This window comes from Dermacentor albipictus, chromosome 1 (assembly GCF_038994185.2).
Source record: "Dermacentor albipictus isolate Rhodes 1998 colony chromosome 1, USDA_Dalb.pri_finalv2, whole genome shotgun sequence".
Classification (NCBI taxonomy): Eukaryota; Metazoa; Arthropoda; class Arachnida; order Ixodida; family Ixodidae; genus Dermacentor; species Dermacentor albipictus.
The window spans coordinates 299,427,948-299,447,986 of NC_091821.1; the positions used below are offsets into that span (position 1 = coordinate 299,427,948).

At 51.9% G+C, this 20,039-nt stretch overlaps 1 protein-coding gene across 4 annotated transcripts in view; it reads right to left on the reverse strand.

Moving 5' to 3' along the window:
- LOC135916807 (parathyroid hormone/parathyroid hormone-related peptide receptor-like) overlaps positions 1-20,039 on the reverse strand; it is a 972,783-nt gene that overhangs the window by 763,821 nt on the left and 188,923 nt on the right. The window contains exon 1 of one of the 4 annotated variants that reach the window (XM_065450243.2): positions 72-363. The exons of 2 other annotated variants lie outside the window; for them this stretch is intronic. In XM_065450243.2, the coding sequence (XP_065306315.1) occupies positions 72-149 (78 nt within the window). In that variant the 5' untranslated portion in view covers positions 150-363. Of the gene's footprint in view, positions 1-71; positions 364-20,039 lie in introns of those variants that run through there. One more of the 4 variants, XM_065450242.2, reaches the window with a different exon arrangement.

Genomic DNA, 20,039 nt, shown 5'->3' on the forward strand with positions numbered 1-20,039 from the left:
TCGCGACAACCGACTTGAAGAAACAGTTGACAGCGCGACTTTGCAGCCAGTGAATGCTGCAACTGCATTACCTTTGCGCTCTTTGCCTTCATGTCGTACTCTCCGTTGCACGGTGCGTGAGCGGAGAAGTGCAGCGGTCCGCTAGCCATCACGCACCGCAACTTTGCATTATTCGCACAGGTGGCTGGAAGTGCGGCCCATCTTCAGGCTAAGCTCATCCAGCTCGAAGCACCACACTGATTTTTCACTCCCCACGACTTCTTCAACTTGACTGCCGACGCTCGCGAACTGCTGACGCGCGTGGCCGCGTCGATGTGCAACGCGCACCACGTGACTCCGAGAAAGCAGTGCCAGGGCCTGCTCTCGTTGTGCGATGTCGGAGCGTGAATGTGGCCGAAGCGCGCGCTTCGCGCGCTCACCGGTCGAGACAACACAGGGCGTTTACACGGGAACATGAACACTCAGCCGGCTATTTTCGTGAGCTCTGCAGGGGCAGAACGGGAGGCGTTTATTGTCTGTTCAGCGGTATTCGTTCTTCCGCAAACCGTATTTGGTGAGGCGGGCCAGGTGGGACCCGTCTTTCTTCGCCCAGCGCTCGAGGAGTGACCAAAGAGGCCGGATGGCGGAGGCTCTAATCTCCTGGCTCGGCAAGTTGTGTTAGTTTCAACGTAGAGAAAACATTTCATCTGCCGCTCAAAGAACACTAGCCTGTTTCTGATACGCAGAGATAAAGTTTAGGAACGGGAACTCTTCCAAGAACAATTTACCTCACTTTGGGTCTAGTTACCGGTATGATGAAAAAGGGGACAATATAGGTCAAATTATGGAAGATTAAACGACACATATGCGAAAGAGAGCGCCGGGTTCTCACAGCGTTTCACTTGCGGAGATAGCTTGGAGACAGTGGAGGTAAAAATGCTGATCACAAAATCGCCTTTTGCTTGTCTCGGTCGCCAGGGTTTGCAAAAGCCCTCTTATACAGTGAAATTTTGGAGCAGCTTAAAAATTAGAGATACTCGAAAATTTGCATTATCGGCATAACTGCGAAACATTGACATCGAAAGCAACGTATTAGGCAATTACGTGAAGTAAGATTCGTAGCTCCTTAGGCCGTGAAAATTGCCGTAAATATTTGCCAACAGGTGCGAATATGCCGAACTGAATACCCTCATTAGAAAAGCAAACAGGATGGCACTGGGCCTTCCAGACAGGCACTAACACGGAACTTCTGCTACAGCTGGGCGTACACAACACGCTTGTAGAGTTAATTGAGGCACACCAAATCTCGCAACTCGAGAGACTAGCGAAGACACGAATGGGCAGGAGCATCCTGTACAAACTCGGGATAAGTTATCACAAGCAGCACGGCGACAAGACATCCCTTCCAAGCGCGATCAGAGAAAAGCTGCAGGTGGCTAATATGCCCAAGAACATGAACCCCGAACTCAATCAGGGTCGAAGAGAGAGTAGAGCCAAGGCTTTGCCCCAAGACTTCGGTAGGGGCAAGGAAGCGCTGTTCGTAGACGCTGCAGAATAAGAGGATCGACGTGCTTTCGCAGTGGCCGCCCTCAATACGGACAAACAATTGGTCAGTTCTTGTAGTATACGTGTAAAAAAACCCCAGGTAGCGGAAGAAGTGGCGATAGCCCTATCCATCGTTAACCCCAGTTGCAGATACGTACTCAGTGACTCGCAGACGGCGGTCAGAAACTATGCACAAAGCAGAGTTTCGCCGAAGGCTGAGGCTATACTCAAAGCCAACGCGAACTATGTCACCTCCGCGGAGACGGAGGAACGACACATTATATGGTTCCCGGCTCACACGTCCCCCGACACCCCCGTACCCAACCTCAACGAAGAGGTCCACCGCGTAGCGCGAGGTCTCACATTCCGCGCCCGTGAAGAAGGACGTCTCCTGGGGTTGGAAATCCAATGGAGGCATGGACAGAGAGGGACAGAATGACCAGGTACTGCGATATTACATAATTTTAACACAACTCAAGGCGTGTTTATCCGCCCCCTAGCCCCAAACTCGACAGGGCCCAAGCGGTAGACTGGAGGCAGCTACAAACAAAGACCTTCCCCAACCCCGTCCATCTTAGGAGGATATATCCGGACACATCATCATCATCATCATCATCATCATCATCATCCTGGTTACGCCCACTGCAGGGAAAATGCCTCTCCCATACTTCTCCAACAACCTCGGTCATGTGCTAATTGTGGTCATGCCGTCCCTGCAAACTTCTTAATCTCATCCGCCCACCTAACTTTCTACCGCCCCCTGCTATGCTTCCCTTCCCTTGGAATCCAGTCCGTAAACCTTAATGACCATCGGTTATCCTCCCTCCTCATTACATGTCCTGCCCATGCCCATTTCTTTTTCTTGATTTTAACTAAGATGCCATTAACTCGCGTTTGTTCCCTCACCCATTCTGCTCTTTTCTTATCCCTTAACGTTACACCTATCATTCTTCTTTCCATAGCTCGTTGCGTCGTCCTCAATTTGACATCTATTCAGACGATAACTGCAAACTATGCGGCAGGGCTCACGCCTCTCTTAGACACATTCTCTGGGAATGTGAGGTTATATGCAGAGGAAATGCAGTTTCCCAGATTAAGCTACGGCGCGATGCACGGCCGCGTTGCGCAGCTCAAACCTCGAAAATCAACTATGGGCCATCCAGCAAGCCTGTGAGGCGGCGAGGAGACAGGATCTCCGGACCTCATCGGGGGCGGCCTAGGCCCAGGCCACGAATTTGCCGGATTGTTAATAAAGTTGTTACCACCACCACCAGGAGCGACGCACACAAGCTACCGTCAATACACCTCACTCGAATACCGCAAGCATTAGCTGTCACAACGCTGGTGCTATGAGCGACAGCAGAGGGCAGCGGGCAGGGCCGCCCCAAAGCGAACGTTCAGCGCTTCCATTCGCTTCATCACTAAAACCTGAATACCTATCATGTCCCGGACACTGCTTAACCCTGTGTGCAGTCAACCTTTTCTGCGCTTTCGTATTTCGGCTGCACCGAGTCGGTGCTTTCACCCCCGGAGGGTAATGTTACGAGCCACTTATCCTGCGGACGAAGAAGACGCTTCGTTTCGTCTACAAACGCTGGTGCATACCCACCAAGACGTTGGATAACAGACGAGAAAGAGAACCAGCTGTGCTTTGGCCAGCCACCTTTGTTTTTGTGGTGTCACTCATTGCCACTGTGTAAATATTGTAGATAAACCATTTTTTTCGCATCTCCGCGTAACAATATGCATGAACTAACGCACAGTCCATTCCTTTCCATATCTATGTAATTCATGAAGGCGAAAGCCTTATATACCTCATTAGTCAGTCAACCTTGACCGGAAACCCGTCGAAGCCACGAATGGCACAAAAAGGCTACGAACCCTCGACCCTTCCTGGAAGTCGAACCAACGACCATCGGTTCGAGCCGAACCCTCGGCCTTTCGTGTTAATTAAGGCTGTGGAGCCTTGAACATTGCCGTTAGTCGCAACCACATCCTTTGGTCGAAGTCGAGCCCTCGGCCTTTGGCATTAGGGCTACGAAGCCTCGACCTTTGCTGGGAGACGCACCCACCTCCTTTGGTCCGAATCCAACCCTCGGTTTTTGGTCAGAGTCGAACCCTCCCTCGGCCTTTGCTGGGAGTCGAACCCACGAGCTTTGGTGGTAATTAAGGTTTATTAAGGCAGAGATAGTTAGGCTAGTTTGATAAGGCACTAAAACCGACGAGCTTTGGTGGGTGTCGAACCCACGACCGTTGGTGTTAATGAGGGCGAAGTTAATTAACTAAAAATTGATTAACAGATAAGTAATTGAGGCAATCGAACCCACGACCTCCGATGGGAGTCGAACCATCGGCCTTGGGTATTAAGAGGGATGACTAAGCGAATTATGAGGATGAGTAAGCGGCTGTGATTTTTTTTTATTTTGACATGAATGAATAGAATTTATTGATAGGAAAGACAGAGAAGTCGACCTGAGCTAGTGCGCTCTAGTCTGCTACTCTGCACTGGGGAAGAGGGATGGGGAGTGAAAGTATTGGGATGGATGATCATGATAAGAGAAGTGGTGAGTGCTTATGTACATGAGACAGTTGCCTCGCTAGAGCCGCTCGTCGAGCTTGGTGTCCTGCAAGAACTTCAACAATACTTTTGTTGCACGCACTGAAATTGCAGTGTCAGGCCATGGGCCGAGGATAGCTTCCTCCGACAGTAGTTGTCTGCCAACGCTGGCTCGGAAACTGTCTAACGTCCTTCGCTCCAGCATATATGCTGGGCAGTCGCACAGTACGTGTTGCAGTGTTTCAGGCATCTGGCAGTGTACACAATCAGGGTTGTTCGATTGGCCGATGAGGTGTGCGTAGCGACGGGTGAAAGCAACGCCGAGCCGAATCCTGTGTAGCAATGATGTTTTGCTCCGTGTAAGCTTCGGGCGCAAACAGAATTTACCGTCTGGGTCAATCGTATGTAGACGTCTGTCAATATTATCAGAGTGGGCTCTGTAAGCCTTTGTAAGGTCCTGCATGAGTTCCTTGATCATGGAGTTGGTGTCAGGTCGCGAGTAGGCAATCCGTACTTCATCACAGGAAGAGGAGGCCGATCTTGCCTCACTGTCAGCGAGTTCATTACCAAAGACACCACAATGGCTAGGTATCCATTGAAAGGTGATCACGTGGCCACTTAACTCGGCACTGTGATCAAGTTCGACGATTTCAAGCACGAGCAGATAGTATGGTCCTTTCTTTAAAAAGTATTTTAGCGCCTGTAGTGCTGATTTGGCATCGCACAATAGCGTCCATTTATGGGGTGTCTGCGTTCTCATAAAGCGGACAGCCTCTCGTATTCCCGCAAGTTCTGCAGCCGTAGATGTCGATTTGTGGACTAATCGAAATCGTTGAGTAATTCCAAGTTGTGGGATGACAAATGCGGCCGTTGTGGCAGATGGCGTGACCGAACCATCGGTATATACTTCTACAGTCCCACTATATGATGTAAATATATGGGACAGGGTGAGCTGCTTCAAGCCAATGGAGGAAACGTGAGATTTCTTCCTAATTCCGGGTATCTGAAGCCTCACTAGTAGTCTTGGCAATGTCCATGGAGGTGTCACGGGGATGTCGGTGGCCTGGAATCTTGCAGGTACAATGCTTGCGTGACATGCAATAGCTTTAGAAAAAGCACAGTCAAGGTTGGTGCTTGGAAGTGTTGACAGTGGATGGTGTGAGTGTCTGGTTGGCAGGCGAAGATAGGTTCGCACAGGTTCACAAGACCTGTATATGTCGATAGGACAAGCCCGTGCTTCCGCTATTGTGCCCTTAGTTGGCGTGCAGCGTGGCAAGCCACGTGCACGTGCGTGTTGACGTGCAGCGTGACATACCGCTGCCCCACAAAAGGGCTTTTATATGAGTCGGTTAATACAGTAGTGAATAAGATAATACAACAAATTACTGACATTTGTTGAAATCCACCGAGCTGTTTTGTTGAGCATGCACGTTAAGCATGTACAAAAGCGCACTTTTAGGTAACAGTGATAGCATAGAGAAAGAAACTCAACAAAAGGGGACACGCGGCGAAAACTGGCAACAGGAAATACGTCACGCTAGTATTAGAGACTTTTAGCAGTGCCTTATTACGGTACGGTAAGCGCGGTATACGGTACGGTATTACTGTTCCGTACTAAATTACCGCAATGACCGAAGACGTTTTAGCTGCGTGTGCCGCTCGATGCGTACGGTAATCTGATAATGATGATAGCGGCTAACATTGGGGCTTTACAGAGTACAATAACTATGCGCTGAGTGCGAAATATTCATTTTGACGAATACTAGAAAGCTTTAGCTTGTTCATACACGCATCATTTTTTACAAAAGGGCCCGGCTACGGCAAACTTAGACACCAGTCACAAGGCCGGTGGCGACATCTTGTGACACTTCGTCCTGCAACACGTGAAACCTTTTGTTACATAGGTGTTTTTATCTAATCAATACATAAAAAAGGGTTTGTTTCTTGTAAATTGCACCGCTGCTGACAATTTACACCAGCAGATAAGATGAATATAGTTAGTTACTGCAATAAAAACTCTGTGTCCCCTCTAAGTAAACTCTGCATCACTAGATGGCGCCACCTACCTGGTTTTTTTTTATGCCACTGTTTACTTGTTGTCACTTCGTCGCCCCGCAGATGGTGGTTTAAAGTAACCTCTTGCCTTGGTATTATCATGGTAAAAAAAAGCACGCGAGAGGTGGACTCTGTGGCCGACATCAGCTTCTCACTGTTTTGGCTTGGTGCAGCTCAGCTCGCGACACACGGTGCTAGCCGAGCCTTACCGCCTCGTATGCCGTACGGAAAGTCATACCGTACGGTACAGTTCGCGCATGCGCAGTCCTCGACCGGTACGGTATTACGCACTTACCGTACCGTATACCGTACTTTCCGTAGCACCGCTAAAAGTCCCTATTAATGCCGTACGTAAGCTGCCGCGAGCATCGGAAGAATGTGAAATGAAGTTAACAGATATCGTTTTATTTTTTCTTCTTTCCTGACAGAACTAAAAAACTTTTGCTTGTATATGAACTTCCACTTTGTGACTTATTTTTCTTGCATTACTAAGGAACAAGCTAACAGCACGCCAGACGCACCAGATGTAGGCGTCATGCGCTGGACACACCACCAAAGAGAGCGAGGCCGCCTGGGCATGTGAGGTTCCCGTGTTCGGCGACCCGTCTTTTCCTTTCTTTCCTTTTTTTTTGATGTAGCCTATTTGGTTAGGCTCGCGGCATATTCTTGAGTTCTTTCAACACTTCGAATCGGCCCCGCTGCCCTATTGAATTACGGCAAGGCGAGAACTTTTGTTCTGACAGTCGGCGACGAATTTCAAGCTTCAGGCCTACGGCACGGAACCGATACTGGTGACGCAGTTCGTGGGAAACAGCTCGGCCGTCCTTGCGCAGTTAATGTGAGTTAATGACTCGTACTAGGAGATGTTGGCGACGCTTTCTGTGGACCTCAACATAATTGTAACTTATGTCGGCTGTTTTTGGGCACGCTCGCCGCGCCCGGCTTTGTGACGGACTTACAAAAAAGCAGCTCGGCCGTAAGATGCAGTTAGCTTCGCGTGTGCTGAATCTTACTGGGACAAGTTCGTGACGCTTTGTCTGGTCCCCACTACGATTGTAATTAATTTCGTCTCTTTTTGAGGCACTTCTGAGGCACGCTCGCCGCACCTGGCCTTGTGACGCCGCTCGCGGAAATCCGTTCGGCCGTGGGGACAAAGCTAGTTTGGCACGTACTGAATCTCAGAGGGATAAGTTTGTGACGCTTTTTATGGCCCCGCAAGAACATATTGTCACGTGGTAGTGACGGTGAAGAAAGAAGCAATAACACAGTAGCAATACTGTGAACGAGAAAGCTAACTTTTATTGGGCGAACCTGTGCCCACAAAAACAGGCTACACTTATAGCACAACGATAGCGGCGAACACGGTCGGCGATCGTCGGAAAAACTGATCAGCGGGTCAAGCGCGTCGGCTTTTATAGATCAGTCGTCGAATGTTCCAGATTACCTGATGGGACCCGCGTGTCTTCCACAAAGTTCTACACCATTCGTGCCACGCGATGAAATCTGATAACACAAGGTTCGGCGACAACAGACACGCGGATAGAAGCATCGATAACTTTCCAGAAACTTCGGATACATGCAAGCGCGTCCCGCGCTGCGCGATAAGATTTGTTAGGCGGTGAAACCTGGTCGCCCGATAAATATAAATACACGTGTCAATACCCCCCTCTTAAAAAGCATCGTCCCGATGCTACAAAGAGAGCGAAACACAAAGGGACACTTATTAAACATAAGTAACAAAACAACGAAAAGAAATAAAGTCCGAAGGTCAGTTACGCGAAGTCCCAAAGTTCGTCAACGCTGGTGGTACGGCTTGAGCCGCACAACGTGGACAATTTCAGGTCGTGAGCGGCGCCGCTGTGACAGCGAAATGCCGTCTGGCACGACCTCGTAGTCCAGTGCACCAATACGTCGGATGATCTTGTACGGTCCAAAATAGCGACGCAAAAGCTTCTCGCTCAGTCCTCGTCGGCGTATAGGGGTCCATACCCAAACACGGTCGCCGGGCTGGTATTCGACGAAGCGTCGTCGGAGATTGTAGTGTCGGCTGTCGGTCCTCTGCTGGTTCTTGATTCGCAGGCGGGCGAGCTGTCGGGCTTCTTCGGCGCGCTGGAGATAGGTAGCGACGTCAAGATTCTCTTCGTCCGTTACGTGCGGCAGCATGGCGTCGAGCGTCGTCGTCGGGTTCCTGCCGTAAACCAACTTGAACGGCGTGATCTGTGTTGTTTCTTGCACCGCCGTGTTATAAGCGAATGTTACGTACGGCAGGACGGCATCCCAGGTCTTGTGTTCGACGTCGACGTACATCGCTAGCATGTCGGCGAGGGTCTTATTCAGCCGCTCCGTAAGACCATTCGTCTGCGGGTGGTAAGCCGTTGTCCTCCTGTGCCTTGTCTGACTGTATTTCAGAATGGCTTGGGTGAGCTCCGCTGGAAAGGCCGTTCCTCGGTCGGTGATGAGGACTTCTGGGGCGCCATGTCGCAGCAGGATGTTTTCGATAAAGAATTTCGCCACTTCGGCTGCGCTACCTTTCGGCAGTGCTTTTGTTTCAGCGAAGCGGGTGAGGTAGTCCGTCGCCACGACGATCCACTTATTTCCGGTTATTGACGTCGGAAAGGGTCCCAGCAAGTCCATCCCGATCTGCTGGAATGGTCGGCAAGGAGGCTCGATTGGCTGTAGTAATCCGGCTGGCCTTGTCGGCGGTGTCTTGCGTCGCTGACAGTCTCGGCATGTTCTGACATAACGGGCGACGTCGGCGGTCAGGCGCGGCCAATAATACTTTTCTTGTATCCTTGATAGTGTCCGGGAAAATCCGAGGTGTCCAGCGGTCGGATCGTCATGTAGGGCATGCAATACTTCTGGACGAAGTCCTGACGGGACAACAAGAAGGTAATTGGCGCGGACTGGCGAGAAGTTCTTCTTCACGAGTAGACTGTCTTGAAGCGTGAAGGAAGATAATCCGCGCTTAAATGCCCTGGGGACAACGTCGGTGTGCCCTTCCAAATAATCGACGAGGCCTTTAAGTTCCCGGTCCGCTCGTTGTTGTTCGGCGAAGTCTTCCGCGCTTATTATTCCAAGGAAGGCGTCGTCGTCCTCGTCATCTTGCGGCGGCGGGTCAATGGGGGCGCGGGATAGGCAATCGGCGTCTGAGTGTTTTCGTCCGGACTTGTATGTTACGGTGATGTCGTATTCTTGTAGTCTGAGGCTCCACCGTGCCAGCCGTCCTGAGGGATCCTTTAAATTCGCTAGCCAACACAAGGCGTGATGGTCGCTGACGACTTTGAATGGCCTGCCATATAGGTAAGGGCGAAATTTCGCTGTAGCCCAAACGATGGCGAGGCATTCCTTTTCGGTTGTAGAATAATTGTCTTCCGCTTTTGACAACGACCGGCTAGCGTAAGCTATCACGTGTTCATGTCCATCTTTTCTCTGGACCAGGACGGCGCCGAGGCCTAGGTTACTGGCGTCAGTGTGGATTTCGGTATCGGCGTGATCGTCGAAGTGCGCAAGTACGGGCGGCGACTGCATGCGTCGTTTGAGTTCTTGAAATGCCTCGGCCTGCGGCGTTTCCCACTTGAACTCGACGTCGCATTTAGTTAGCTGCGTCAGCGGCTCAGCGATGCGTGAAAAGTCCTTGACAAAGCGCCTATAGTAGGCACACATGCCAAGGAATCTGCGCACTGCCTTCTTGTCGATTGGCTGCGGGAACTTTGCGATGGCAGCTGTCTTCTGCGGGTCGGGGCGTACTCCAGATTTGCTGATGACATGGCCTAGGAATAGAAGCTCATCGTAAGCGAAGTGACACTTTTCCGGCTTCAGGGTGAGCCCTGATGACTTGATGGCCTCTAATACTGTCGCAAGCCGCTTAAGGTGATCGTCGAAATTTCCGGCGAAGACGACGACGTCATCCAAGTAAACAAGACAGGTCTGCCACTTCAATCCTGCTAAAACCGTGTCCATCACGCGCTGGAACGTTGCAGGCGCCGAGCACAGTCCAAACGGCATAACCTTGAATTCATAGAGGCCGTCTGGCGTGATGAAGGCGGTCTTTTCGCGATCCCTTTCGTCGACTTCTATTTGCCAGTAGCCAGACTTGAGGTCCATCGATGAGAAGTATTTAGCATTGCAGAGCCGATCTAATGCGTCGTCTATCCGTGGGAGGGGGTATACGTCTTTCTTCGTGATTTTGTTCAGTCGACGATAATCGACGCAGAAACGTAGGGTTCCGTCCTTTTTCTTCACTAAAACAACTGGAGACGCCCACGGGCTTTTCGACGGCTGGATGATGTCGTCGCGCAGCATTTCGTCGACTTGTTGTCTTATAGCTTCGCGTTCTCGCGTCGAAACTCGGTAAGGGCTCTGGCGTAGTGGTCGAGCGCTCTCTTCGGTGATTATGCGATGCTTTGCTACTGGTGTTTGTCGAATCCTTGATGACGTCGAAAAGCAGTCTTTGTATCGTCGAAGCAGACTTCTGAGCTGTTGCTGCTTAATCGCGGGGAGACTTGGGTTTATGTTGAAGTCTGGCTCGGGAACTACGGTCGTCGGGGTAGATGCAACAGAATCCGAGAGGACGAAGGCATCGCTGGTTTCCTGTATTTCCTCGATGAATGCGATCGTCGTGCCCTTGTTGATGTGCTTGAACTCCTGGCTGAAGTTTGTCAGCAACACTCTCGTGTTTCCTCCGTGCAGTCGAGCGATCCCTCTTGCGACGCAAATTTCACGGTCGAGTAGTAGACGTTGGTCGCCTTCGATGACGCCTTCTACGTCAGCGGGTGTTTCGGTGCCGACCGAAATAACGATGCTGGAGCGAGGCGGGATGCTCACTTGATCTTCGAGCACACTCAAGGCGTGGTGGCTACAAGGGCGCTCCGATGGTATCGCGTGATCTTCCGACAGCGTTATTGACTGCGACTTCAGGTCGATGATGGCGCCGTGTTGTTTCAGGAAGTCCATGCCGAGAATGACGTCTCGTGAACACTGTTGCAGGATAACGAAGGTGGCAGGGTAAGTCCGGTCATGAATGGTAATTCTTGCCGTGCAGATTCCAGTCGGCGTAATGAGGTGCCCTCCAGCGGTCCGAATTTGGGGGCCCTCCCATGCAGTCTTAACCTTCTTCAACTGGGCGGCGATGCGTCCACTCATTACGGAGTAATCGGCCCCTGTGTCGACTAAGGCAGTGACTGCGTGGCCGTCGAGAAGCACGTCGAGGTCGGTGGTTCTTTGTCTGGCGTTGCAGTTAGGTCGTGGTGTCGGATCACGGCTGCGTTGTGTTGAACCGAAGTTGGAACGTCGCGTCGTCAAGTCGTCGTTCGTCGGTGTAGTCTTGCCTTCCTGACTTCGTCGGGACGGCGGCGTGTCGTTGTTATGTCGTCGAGATCGTTTCGTCGTCGTCTTCGTCGGCGGCGGAGGATCTTCGTCAATTCGACGAACAGCAACCGCACCTCCATCGGTTGCTGCTTTTAGTTTTCCGGATATGGGCTCGCAGAGCGGCCCCGGGCTGGGCCGGTGTATGGTCGGTGCTGCGGCGACAGGTAGCGGCCTGGTGACGGCGAACGGGACGGTCGTCGAGAGCTGGACTGAGTAGCGGCGAAGTAATCGGCGATGTCACGAGGGCGTTCACCTTCCCTCGGGCGCTGTGCGTTCACGGCGAAGCCTCGCAATCCCAGGTCGCGGTATGGGCATCGGCGGTACACGTGCCCGGCTTCGCCGCAGTGGTAGCACAGCGGGCGGTGGTCGGGGGCGCGCCAAATGTCCGTCTTCCTCGCGTAGGTGCGCTGGGCGACGGGTGGGCGTGCTGGCGGCGGCGGCGGTGGACGACGGAATTGCGGCGTTACAGGGACCTGGCGTTGTCGCGGAGGGGGAGCTTCACGGCGTGCGATGGCGGCGTAAGTCATCGCTTCTGGCTGGGGCTGCGGTAATTGTGGTTGCACCTCAGGAACTCCTAGCGATCGGTGCACCTCTTCTTTCACGACGTCGGCGATCGAGGCCACTTGAGGCTGCGACGATGGCAAGACCTTGCGCAGTTCTTCGCGCACGATGGCCCTGATGGTCTCGCATAAATCGTCCGTGGCCAGTGATTGAATTCCGGAGTAGCTTGTTGGCTTGGTGCGTCGGTCAAATTGCCGGTTCCGCAATTCCAGTGTCTTCTCGATGCTCGTCGCCTCACGAAGAAACTCGTCGACGGTCTTCGGTGGACTTCTTACCATACCGGCGAAAAGTTCCTCCTTTACGCCACGCATCAGTAGACGTACTTTCTTCTCCTCAGACATTTCTGGGTCGGCGTGGCGGAACAGACGGCTCATTTCCTCAGTGAAAATCGCGATCGTCTCATTCGGCAGCTGCGCTCTTGTCTCCAGTAGAGCTTGGGCTCGCTCTTTTCGCACGACGCTTTGAAATGTTTTCAGGAAGCCGCTTCGGAAGAGGTCCCACGTCGTCAAGGTGGCTTCCTGAAAACATTTCAAAGCGTCGTGCGAAAAGAGCGAGCCCAAGCTCTACTGGAGACAAGAGCGCAGCTGCCGAATGAGACGATCGCGATTTTCACTGAGGAAATGAGCCGTCTGTTCCGCCACGCCGACCCAGAAATGTCCGAGGAGAAGAAAGTACGTCTACTGATGCGTGGCGTAAAGGAGGAACTTTTCGCCGGTATGGTAAGAAGTCCACCGAAGACCGTCGACGAGTTTCTTCGTGAGGCGACGAGCATCGAGAAGACACTGGAATTGCGGAACCGGCAATTTGACCGACGCACCAAGCCAACAAGCTACTCCGGAATTCAATCACTGGCCACGGACGATTTATGCGAGACCATCAGGGCCATCGTGCGCGAAGAACTGCGCAAGGTCTTGCCATCGTCGCAGCCTCAAGTGGCCTCGATCGCCGACGTCGTGAAAGAAGAGGTGCACCGATCGCTAGGAGTTCCTGAGGTGCAACCACAATTACCGCAGCCCCAGCCAGAAGCGATGACTTACGCCACCATCGCACGCCGTCAAGCTCCCCCTCCGCGACAACGCCAGGTCCCTGTAACGCCGCAATTCCGTCGTCCACCGCCGCCGCCGCCAGCACGCCCACCCGTCGCCCAGCGCACCTACGCGAGGAAGACGGACATTTGGCGCGCCCCCGACCACCGCCCGCTCTGCTACCACTGCGGCGAAGCCGGGCACGTGTACCGCCGATGCCCATACCGCGACCTGGGATTGCGAGGCTTCGCCGTGAACGCACAGCGCCCGAGGGAAGGTGAACGCCCTCGTGACATCGCCGATTACCTCGCCGCTACTCAGTGGAGCTCTCGACGACCGTCCCGTTCGCCGTCACCAGGCCGCTACCTGTCGCCGCAGCACCTCCACCAGATGTCACGTGGTAGTGACGGTGAAGAAAGAAGCAATAACACAGTAGCAATACTGTGAACGAGAAAACTAACTTTTATTGGGCGAACCTGTGCCCACAAAAACAGGCTACACTTATAGCACAACGATAGCGGCGAACACGGTCGGCGATCGTCGGAAAAACTGATCAGCGGGTCAAGCGCGTCGGCTTTTATAGATCAGTCGTCGAATGTTCCAGATTACCTGATGGGACCCGCGTGTCTTCCACAAAGTTCTACACCATTCGTGCCACGCGATGAAATCTGATAACACAAGGTTCGGCGACAACAGACACGCGGATAGAAGCATCGATAACTTTCCAGAAACTTCGGATACATGCAAGCGCGTCCCGCGCTGCGCGATAAGATTTGTTAGGCGGTGAAACCTGGTCGCCCGATAAATATAAATACACGTGTCATTATTGGCCTCGAGCTGCACCACTGGAAAAGCTGGCGCCACCGTCGGCGTGACGTGCTAGGAGGGATCACGTGGACATAGCGGCCGCGTCGGCTGCTTCGGGAGCGCCTAAGCGAGCTGAAACGAGTTTAAATTTCCTCGTACGCTGCGGTTCTCATTTAGTGGCAAAATTTTCCCCCTCCAAGTGTCTCCTTTACAACGCTTGAAAGCACTACAATAGGTAGTGGCTGCCTTTGAAGGCGCGCAACATGGTAGGCTACTGCTCGGTGCCGCAGGGCCGGACGCACGTAACGGAGGCCGGTGTCAGCCCTATTCACACGTAGCCGCAGGACAAGAAGCTGTGTGAAGCTTGGCTCGCAAAACATAAAACCGGCAAACAGTCATCGGCTACAACTCGGGTATGCAGCAAGCACAGACGCGAGGAAGATTTCTGCTACGGCGCCCGGTCTGCGATGTTCTGAAAACGCGCACTGAGACGCTCGCCCCAGTCCGCTGCTCGACTAATGTCATGATGGTTTGGTCTATGAACTTGTCGATGCTATAGATACGGGCAAGTTCAGTGGAGTGGAAAGGCAGCGGTAAGAAGCACATTTAAAAAAAGCATGGCATATGGTCATGTTTATGTTATGAATTAATGCACTGCATTACAAAAAAGGAACAGTGGGAAGTTGCGCGCTGAGAACACGCACAGTGTTCACACGCACAGAACACGCGCTGAGAAACGCACAGTGCGACGCAACTCGAGAAATAATATTGAAAGTTCAACAAATTTAGAAAAAAAATATTGAATCGTCGCGACGGCACATCACAGTCCCTGTAGGCGTCGAAGTCTCTGCAATGAACTTTATTTTTGAACAGCTCTGATAGCGCCCACGCAGCAATGGTTGCTTGTATACTGTCAAACGCTCATATTCTGCGGCCTATATAAAGCTCATGGCACGGTGCGAAAACGCGCACGTGGAGAAAGCGAAACAGTGTGTGGACAAGCATGCAGACGCGCAGTCGGTCGCTGCGAATCAGCGCGATCTCTGCATTGAGGCTTCGTTCTATTACGCTCCATTTAGTTATACAAACACTATAAGAACATATTTCACATAGTTTGCTCTCAGCGTTTACCTACCTTTCACGCAAGAAGCCGGTTCGGGAGACTCCATCGCGGTGACCGCGCGCAGTGGCGTTCACTGTACGTATTCGGTAAAGAGATCGCGTCTGTAAACGATTCTGTGCTTTCAGTTTGCCCAAGATTATTATTTGGGCAGTAAAAACTTCTCTCGTTTCAAAAGTACTTACAGAAATGTCCGGTAGAGCTCGCGCGTGGTGTTTTCAGTGAGCGCTGACAGCAAAACCTATGAAGAGCGCGCCACGTGATCCCTCATACTACGCCAGCGAGGCGCTTCCGATAGATGGCGACTCCGTAACTCCTCGCCGCCAATACCGACTTTCTATACTAACGCTTGTCGAAAACGCGAAACGATTGCCAAGAGTGATACCACGGGAGTGCGTTGCTTGCGCATGCAGATCGTGCAAAACGCCGAGGAGCTCAAATAAGTCGCAGTTTCGCCCGTAAGGCGAAGCATGGATTGCGATAGCAAATTTGCGCACAGCTACACGAAGTAAGGATAGTAGACTTATCGGCCGTATAAACTTAGAAACATTCGCTTACTAACTGAAATAACAGGCGTGGTGTCATGCAGCGCACACGAGCAGACATGAACACATGACACTCGATGAGCGCGTACACTCGCAACTCAAAAGGATGGTGCGAGCAAGCGAAGCGACCTTCGTGCGGTCTATCGCTTCAACGCAAGAGCGGCGAGGACACAGCGCGCACGAAAGTATGAGCCGTCTGCAGATCACTTTCAAGACACGGCCGTACAAAGTGCGCACTTTGCGCCACGCAACCTGCCCGCTTGCCTCCATGTACATACGGCACGCGAGATTGAACTGCGATGGTCCGTTCCACTTGCACCCAGTCGCGAATTGCGCAGTTCCTGCGGGAGCCCAACGCTGCCCCACTCCCTCCCCACGGCCTTTCGCGCCCTCCGCTTTCGGCTTCCCTCGCCTGCTTTCACTCGCACATACAGCACACGACGCGCGGCGACCTCACTTGCGGAAATAAGCGCGCGCGGTGTGCGTTCCGAATGCCACACCAGTTTGCGTTCGCGGTCGCGGAGAGCGGCGGGCAGGCGAGAGTTCGCGCCCTCTCTCGAGATGCCTCGGGAGCCCGCGAGAATTCGCGCGCATTTCGGTCGTTCCTCGCTTCCACTATAGACCAGAACACGCTAGTCTCGCACCCAGACTAACCGAACGCATACTCTCGCACCCGGGTTGCCCGGTCGACCGGCGCCATTTTGTACTGGGCTGCCAAAGTGTGTTCACCGGCGACCAGTAGACATGGCAAGCGCCAGCTCTAGGGCTCCAAAGTGCGGAAATGTGCCCGTTCACACGGATCCAAAGTACAAGAAGTCACCTGGGCATCATTGCGTCGTGTTTGGATGCCAAAACAACCAGCGGAAAAGGAGCAGGTTGCTTAGCGCTGTTTGCGAAGGGCACAACACACGTAGGGAATCGTGCCGGTGCGGTGTTTTCAGCCTGCACCGATTTCCATCCGCAACGAAGAATGCCAAGCTGCGCCACGGGTGGATAGCTGCAGTGAATAGGAAGAACTACCAACCCAGTGAAAATGCACGAGTGAGTATTCCATCTGTGTATATTTTGGTGCCACGTTCAACTTTGCGCCCTACAAACGTAATATGTGTAACACGCAGGTTTGCTCCGAGCACTTTCTGGGCAACAAGCCTACAGAGCAGAATCCCGCGCCGGTGCTTCGCGTTGGCTATAACAAAATGGCAAGCCTTTTCGTGTTTTCATTCAGGCAGAGCTCCCGACGGTTAAACGGAACAGTTGAGTTTGCGGTTAGCGATACTTGCAGCTGGTGCACGGAATGACCATTAAGCGTTAACGACAAGTTGTAAGCCTTGCTGGTGAGCGTTATTGCTAATGAAATAAACCGAAGTCTACTCGTCACGTAGCATGCGTCCACAAAAACGTAAACGACGACTACTCGTCGCCGAAGGTGTTCTTGCAGCGCACCTACCTTTACGAGCTGGTGTTGCAGGTGTCATTCGTAACGAATTCATTTGAGCCTCCTGAGCTCTAAACTGCGTGCGGGCTGTTATGCGGGGCAAAGCGCAAGATATTTCCGTTCATATGGCGAGGAAAATAAGGTGCCTAATTATTCTTGTATTTTTAACAAAATTTTGATCGTTCTCACTAGTTTTTTTTTACTGTTTTTTTTTTCTAAGGGAGCGCCAACAATCCGATGGCCTCGCACAATCGAAACAGGTCTGATACCAGGTATAGTTGCAGTTGGTGGGGCTAATTTCTTGGAATGCAGGTGCGGTTGTTGTCTTGTACCAAAGGGGTCCTGATGATGCAGATTTAAGTAGGGATGGTAATTTTACGCGCCCTGTCATGGTTTGTGCAACTGTACAACACCTGCATCTGTCATGCTCGCCCTGTTATACGGGCTTTGACTGCACATGTAGTTGAACATTATAACTACTGTAGTACCTCATTTTCCAATGAGTGCAGGTTTAGCATCATATGCTGCTTCTTCGAGTGCTGTAGGCTTTTGTTCTGAATGTTGTACTCTTAAGTGGTTGCACGATACAATTGGCCTGGTGTATTTTCTATTTCATCTTGAGAGGACTTTATATCTTCGCAACAGTGATGGCATGGAAAAGAACTACAGCCCTTCTTACTATAACATCTGTTTTGTTTTCAATGTGAAGGTGGTGAAGGGCAGGCGTCTGCTAACCAGGCAGTCAAACGACCTCGCCAGTTGGTTGCCAAACGCGGCCAACCCAGTAGAGACCATGACAAACAAGACCAAACTGAAAGCGCAGATAACAGTGTTCTGCGTGCTTTAATAATATATGGCACCAAAACAGTGCTGTAAATTACTTCACATGTTACGTGCCAAAAAGCTCACACGTGTTCTAGCATATAGCGCGCGGTTTGTACAAACGTAATAGCGTACCTACCCGATGTATTCGCTTCTGCAGTCTGCACAGCACTCAGTGTGGCCATTGCGGACTTGCATGAAGTCTTGAAGTTTGATTGAATCCAGACTGCGAAAATGACAGGTTAGAAAAAACGCGAAACACGCCTACCGCCCAGCTAAAAAGCCCAAGTTTCGCTTTCGCGCCGGGTCGCATCTCCCGGCGTGGCAACCCAGGCCTGCTACTTCGCGGAGCTTGGGATAGATGGCGCGACCGGCGCTCATCAATATGGCGGCGCCCTTTGAATTCACGGTGTTCTGGTGTATAGACGAGGCAACCTAAAGTTTGCCCGCGCGGCACCAGCGCCGAATGCTCCCCTAGCGGACCGATGGAAGTTTCGAGGGTCGTCGCTGCGCCAGCGCGCGTCTGCGTTCTGTACGGCGGGAGCGCTCGTGAGCGTGGTTTTCGCGATGCCGAGTGCGACCTCATCAGCCAGGAAAGGTGGCACGCAATACTGATGTCTTGTTGATTGCCAGAGCAGCCTCGAAAACACGAAAGGTCGTACGCCGCCCGTGAAGTTCTACAGATTTCCTGGGAAGTGGTACGACAAGGACAGACGACAAGCATGGATAACTGCAGTGCGCCGAGTCAAGTAAGTCTCAAACTTTCGCATTCGCGTGTAATATCTTGAAAGTGGCATAGTCATATGCCTGTTTTTAGTGCACGGCCGTTTGTTTAGTCGTGTCGCGTTGTTGAATTGTGGTGGCATCCGCCGTTTGTTTGCGGTAAATGCAGGCGTGTAGCGCCGCTAAGCTCTACGACGCGTGCTCGATTCCCAGCCACGGCGGCCGCATTTCGATAGGGGCAAAATGCAAGAACACCCTTGTTACCGTGTGCTTTGATTTTTGTGCACGTTAAAGAACCCCCAGAGGTTAAAATTATTCCTGAGACTCCCCATTACAGCGGGCCTCATAATGATTTCGTGGTTTTGGCATGGTTTTGGCTCTTATTTAGAACCCCCCGAATTTATTTGATTGCACTGTGCCTTCCCTCGCGATCGGCATGGACGCGCTCAAGAGAATTATTTCGCTTTTCCAAACGCTGCAACTTAAATTACTAGTTGTGCAGGTAACGAAAGGGGCCGCGCGCTACTTTTGTGTGGTAGCAGACCGTATTTAATGCAAGCCGCGGTCGTCGCGTGCGTCGGGAAGCGGGAGATCGGAAAGCAGCCGCTCGAGACGTGCGCGTTATGCTTGTTGTTTGCCCATGCTTTCTAAGTATCTAAGTGTGCAAGTATCATAACTTGTAGTGGTACCACTCTTGTAGAATAATGTATGCATACAATCACAGGAACGTTACCTTTGCAAACATATTATTGGGAGTAATTTAATCCCCACAACAAATAGGCACACATACTGTTTTATTCATATGCGATGCAGATGGAAGCGGCGCAAAACAGACCAATGGCAATCACAACAGTCTTCTCAGCAGTCAGCACCACCGGGACATGTGCTTTCCTACTCCAGCGACGCAGCTCTTGAGCAGCGGCAAGACACGTGTGAAACAGACTCCAGAACAAGCCTTTGTGAAGTGACGGAACTGTCAAGAAGCAGCCCAATGGATCTACAGTCATCCAGTAGTATGACAACAGAAGTTCCTGCTGCCAGTGTGACTTATGTTGTAATTTAAGTAAAAGTGGCTAAATTTCTTAACATGGTGCGTACCTCCAACTCGACGTCGTCTACGATCTTGTCGGACACCTGTGACACGCACTTGGCTTTCACTATCACATCTCCGTCCACAATTTGTTCAACGCCGTACACGTTCGGAAGCAGACGCTCCCCTATCGTGAGGTTGCTGCCACGAAAAAAAATGGCTGTGGCTTAGGTAAGGTTAAGCCCAGGATGCGAAGCATACTAGCCTTTATTTTAGTTGTTGAACCACTGTTTAGCCTGGTGAACTGCTGTTGCTTGGCTATATTTGGTTCGGCTAGACGAAGAAACAACTCATGCATTACTTCTTCGCCTTCAAGAGTGGAACGCGACAGCGTTCCCGTCGACCCGCCAAGGGGTGTAAGACAATGGGCTACAGGGCAGCGACTACGCGCCCCGCATTGGACGCGGT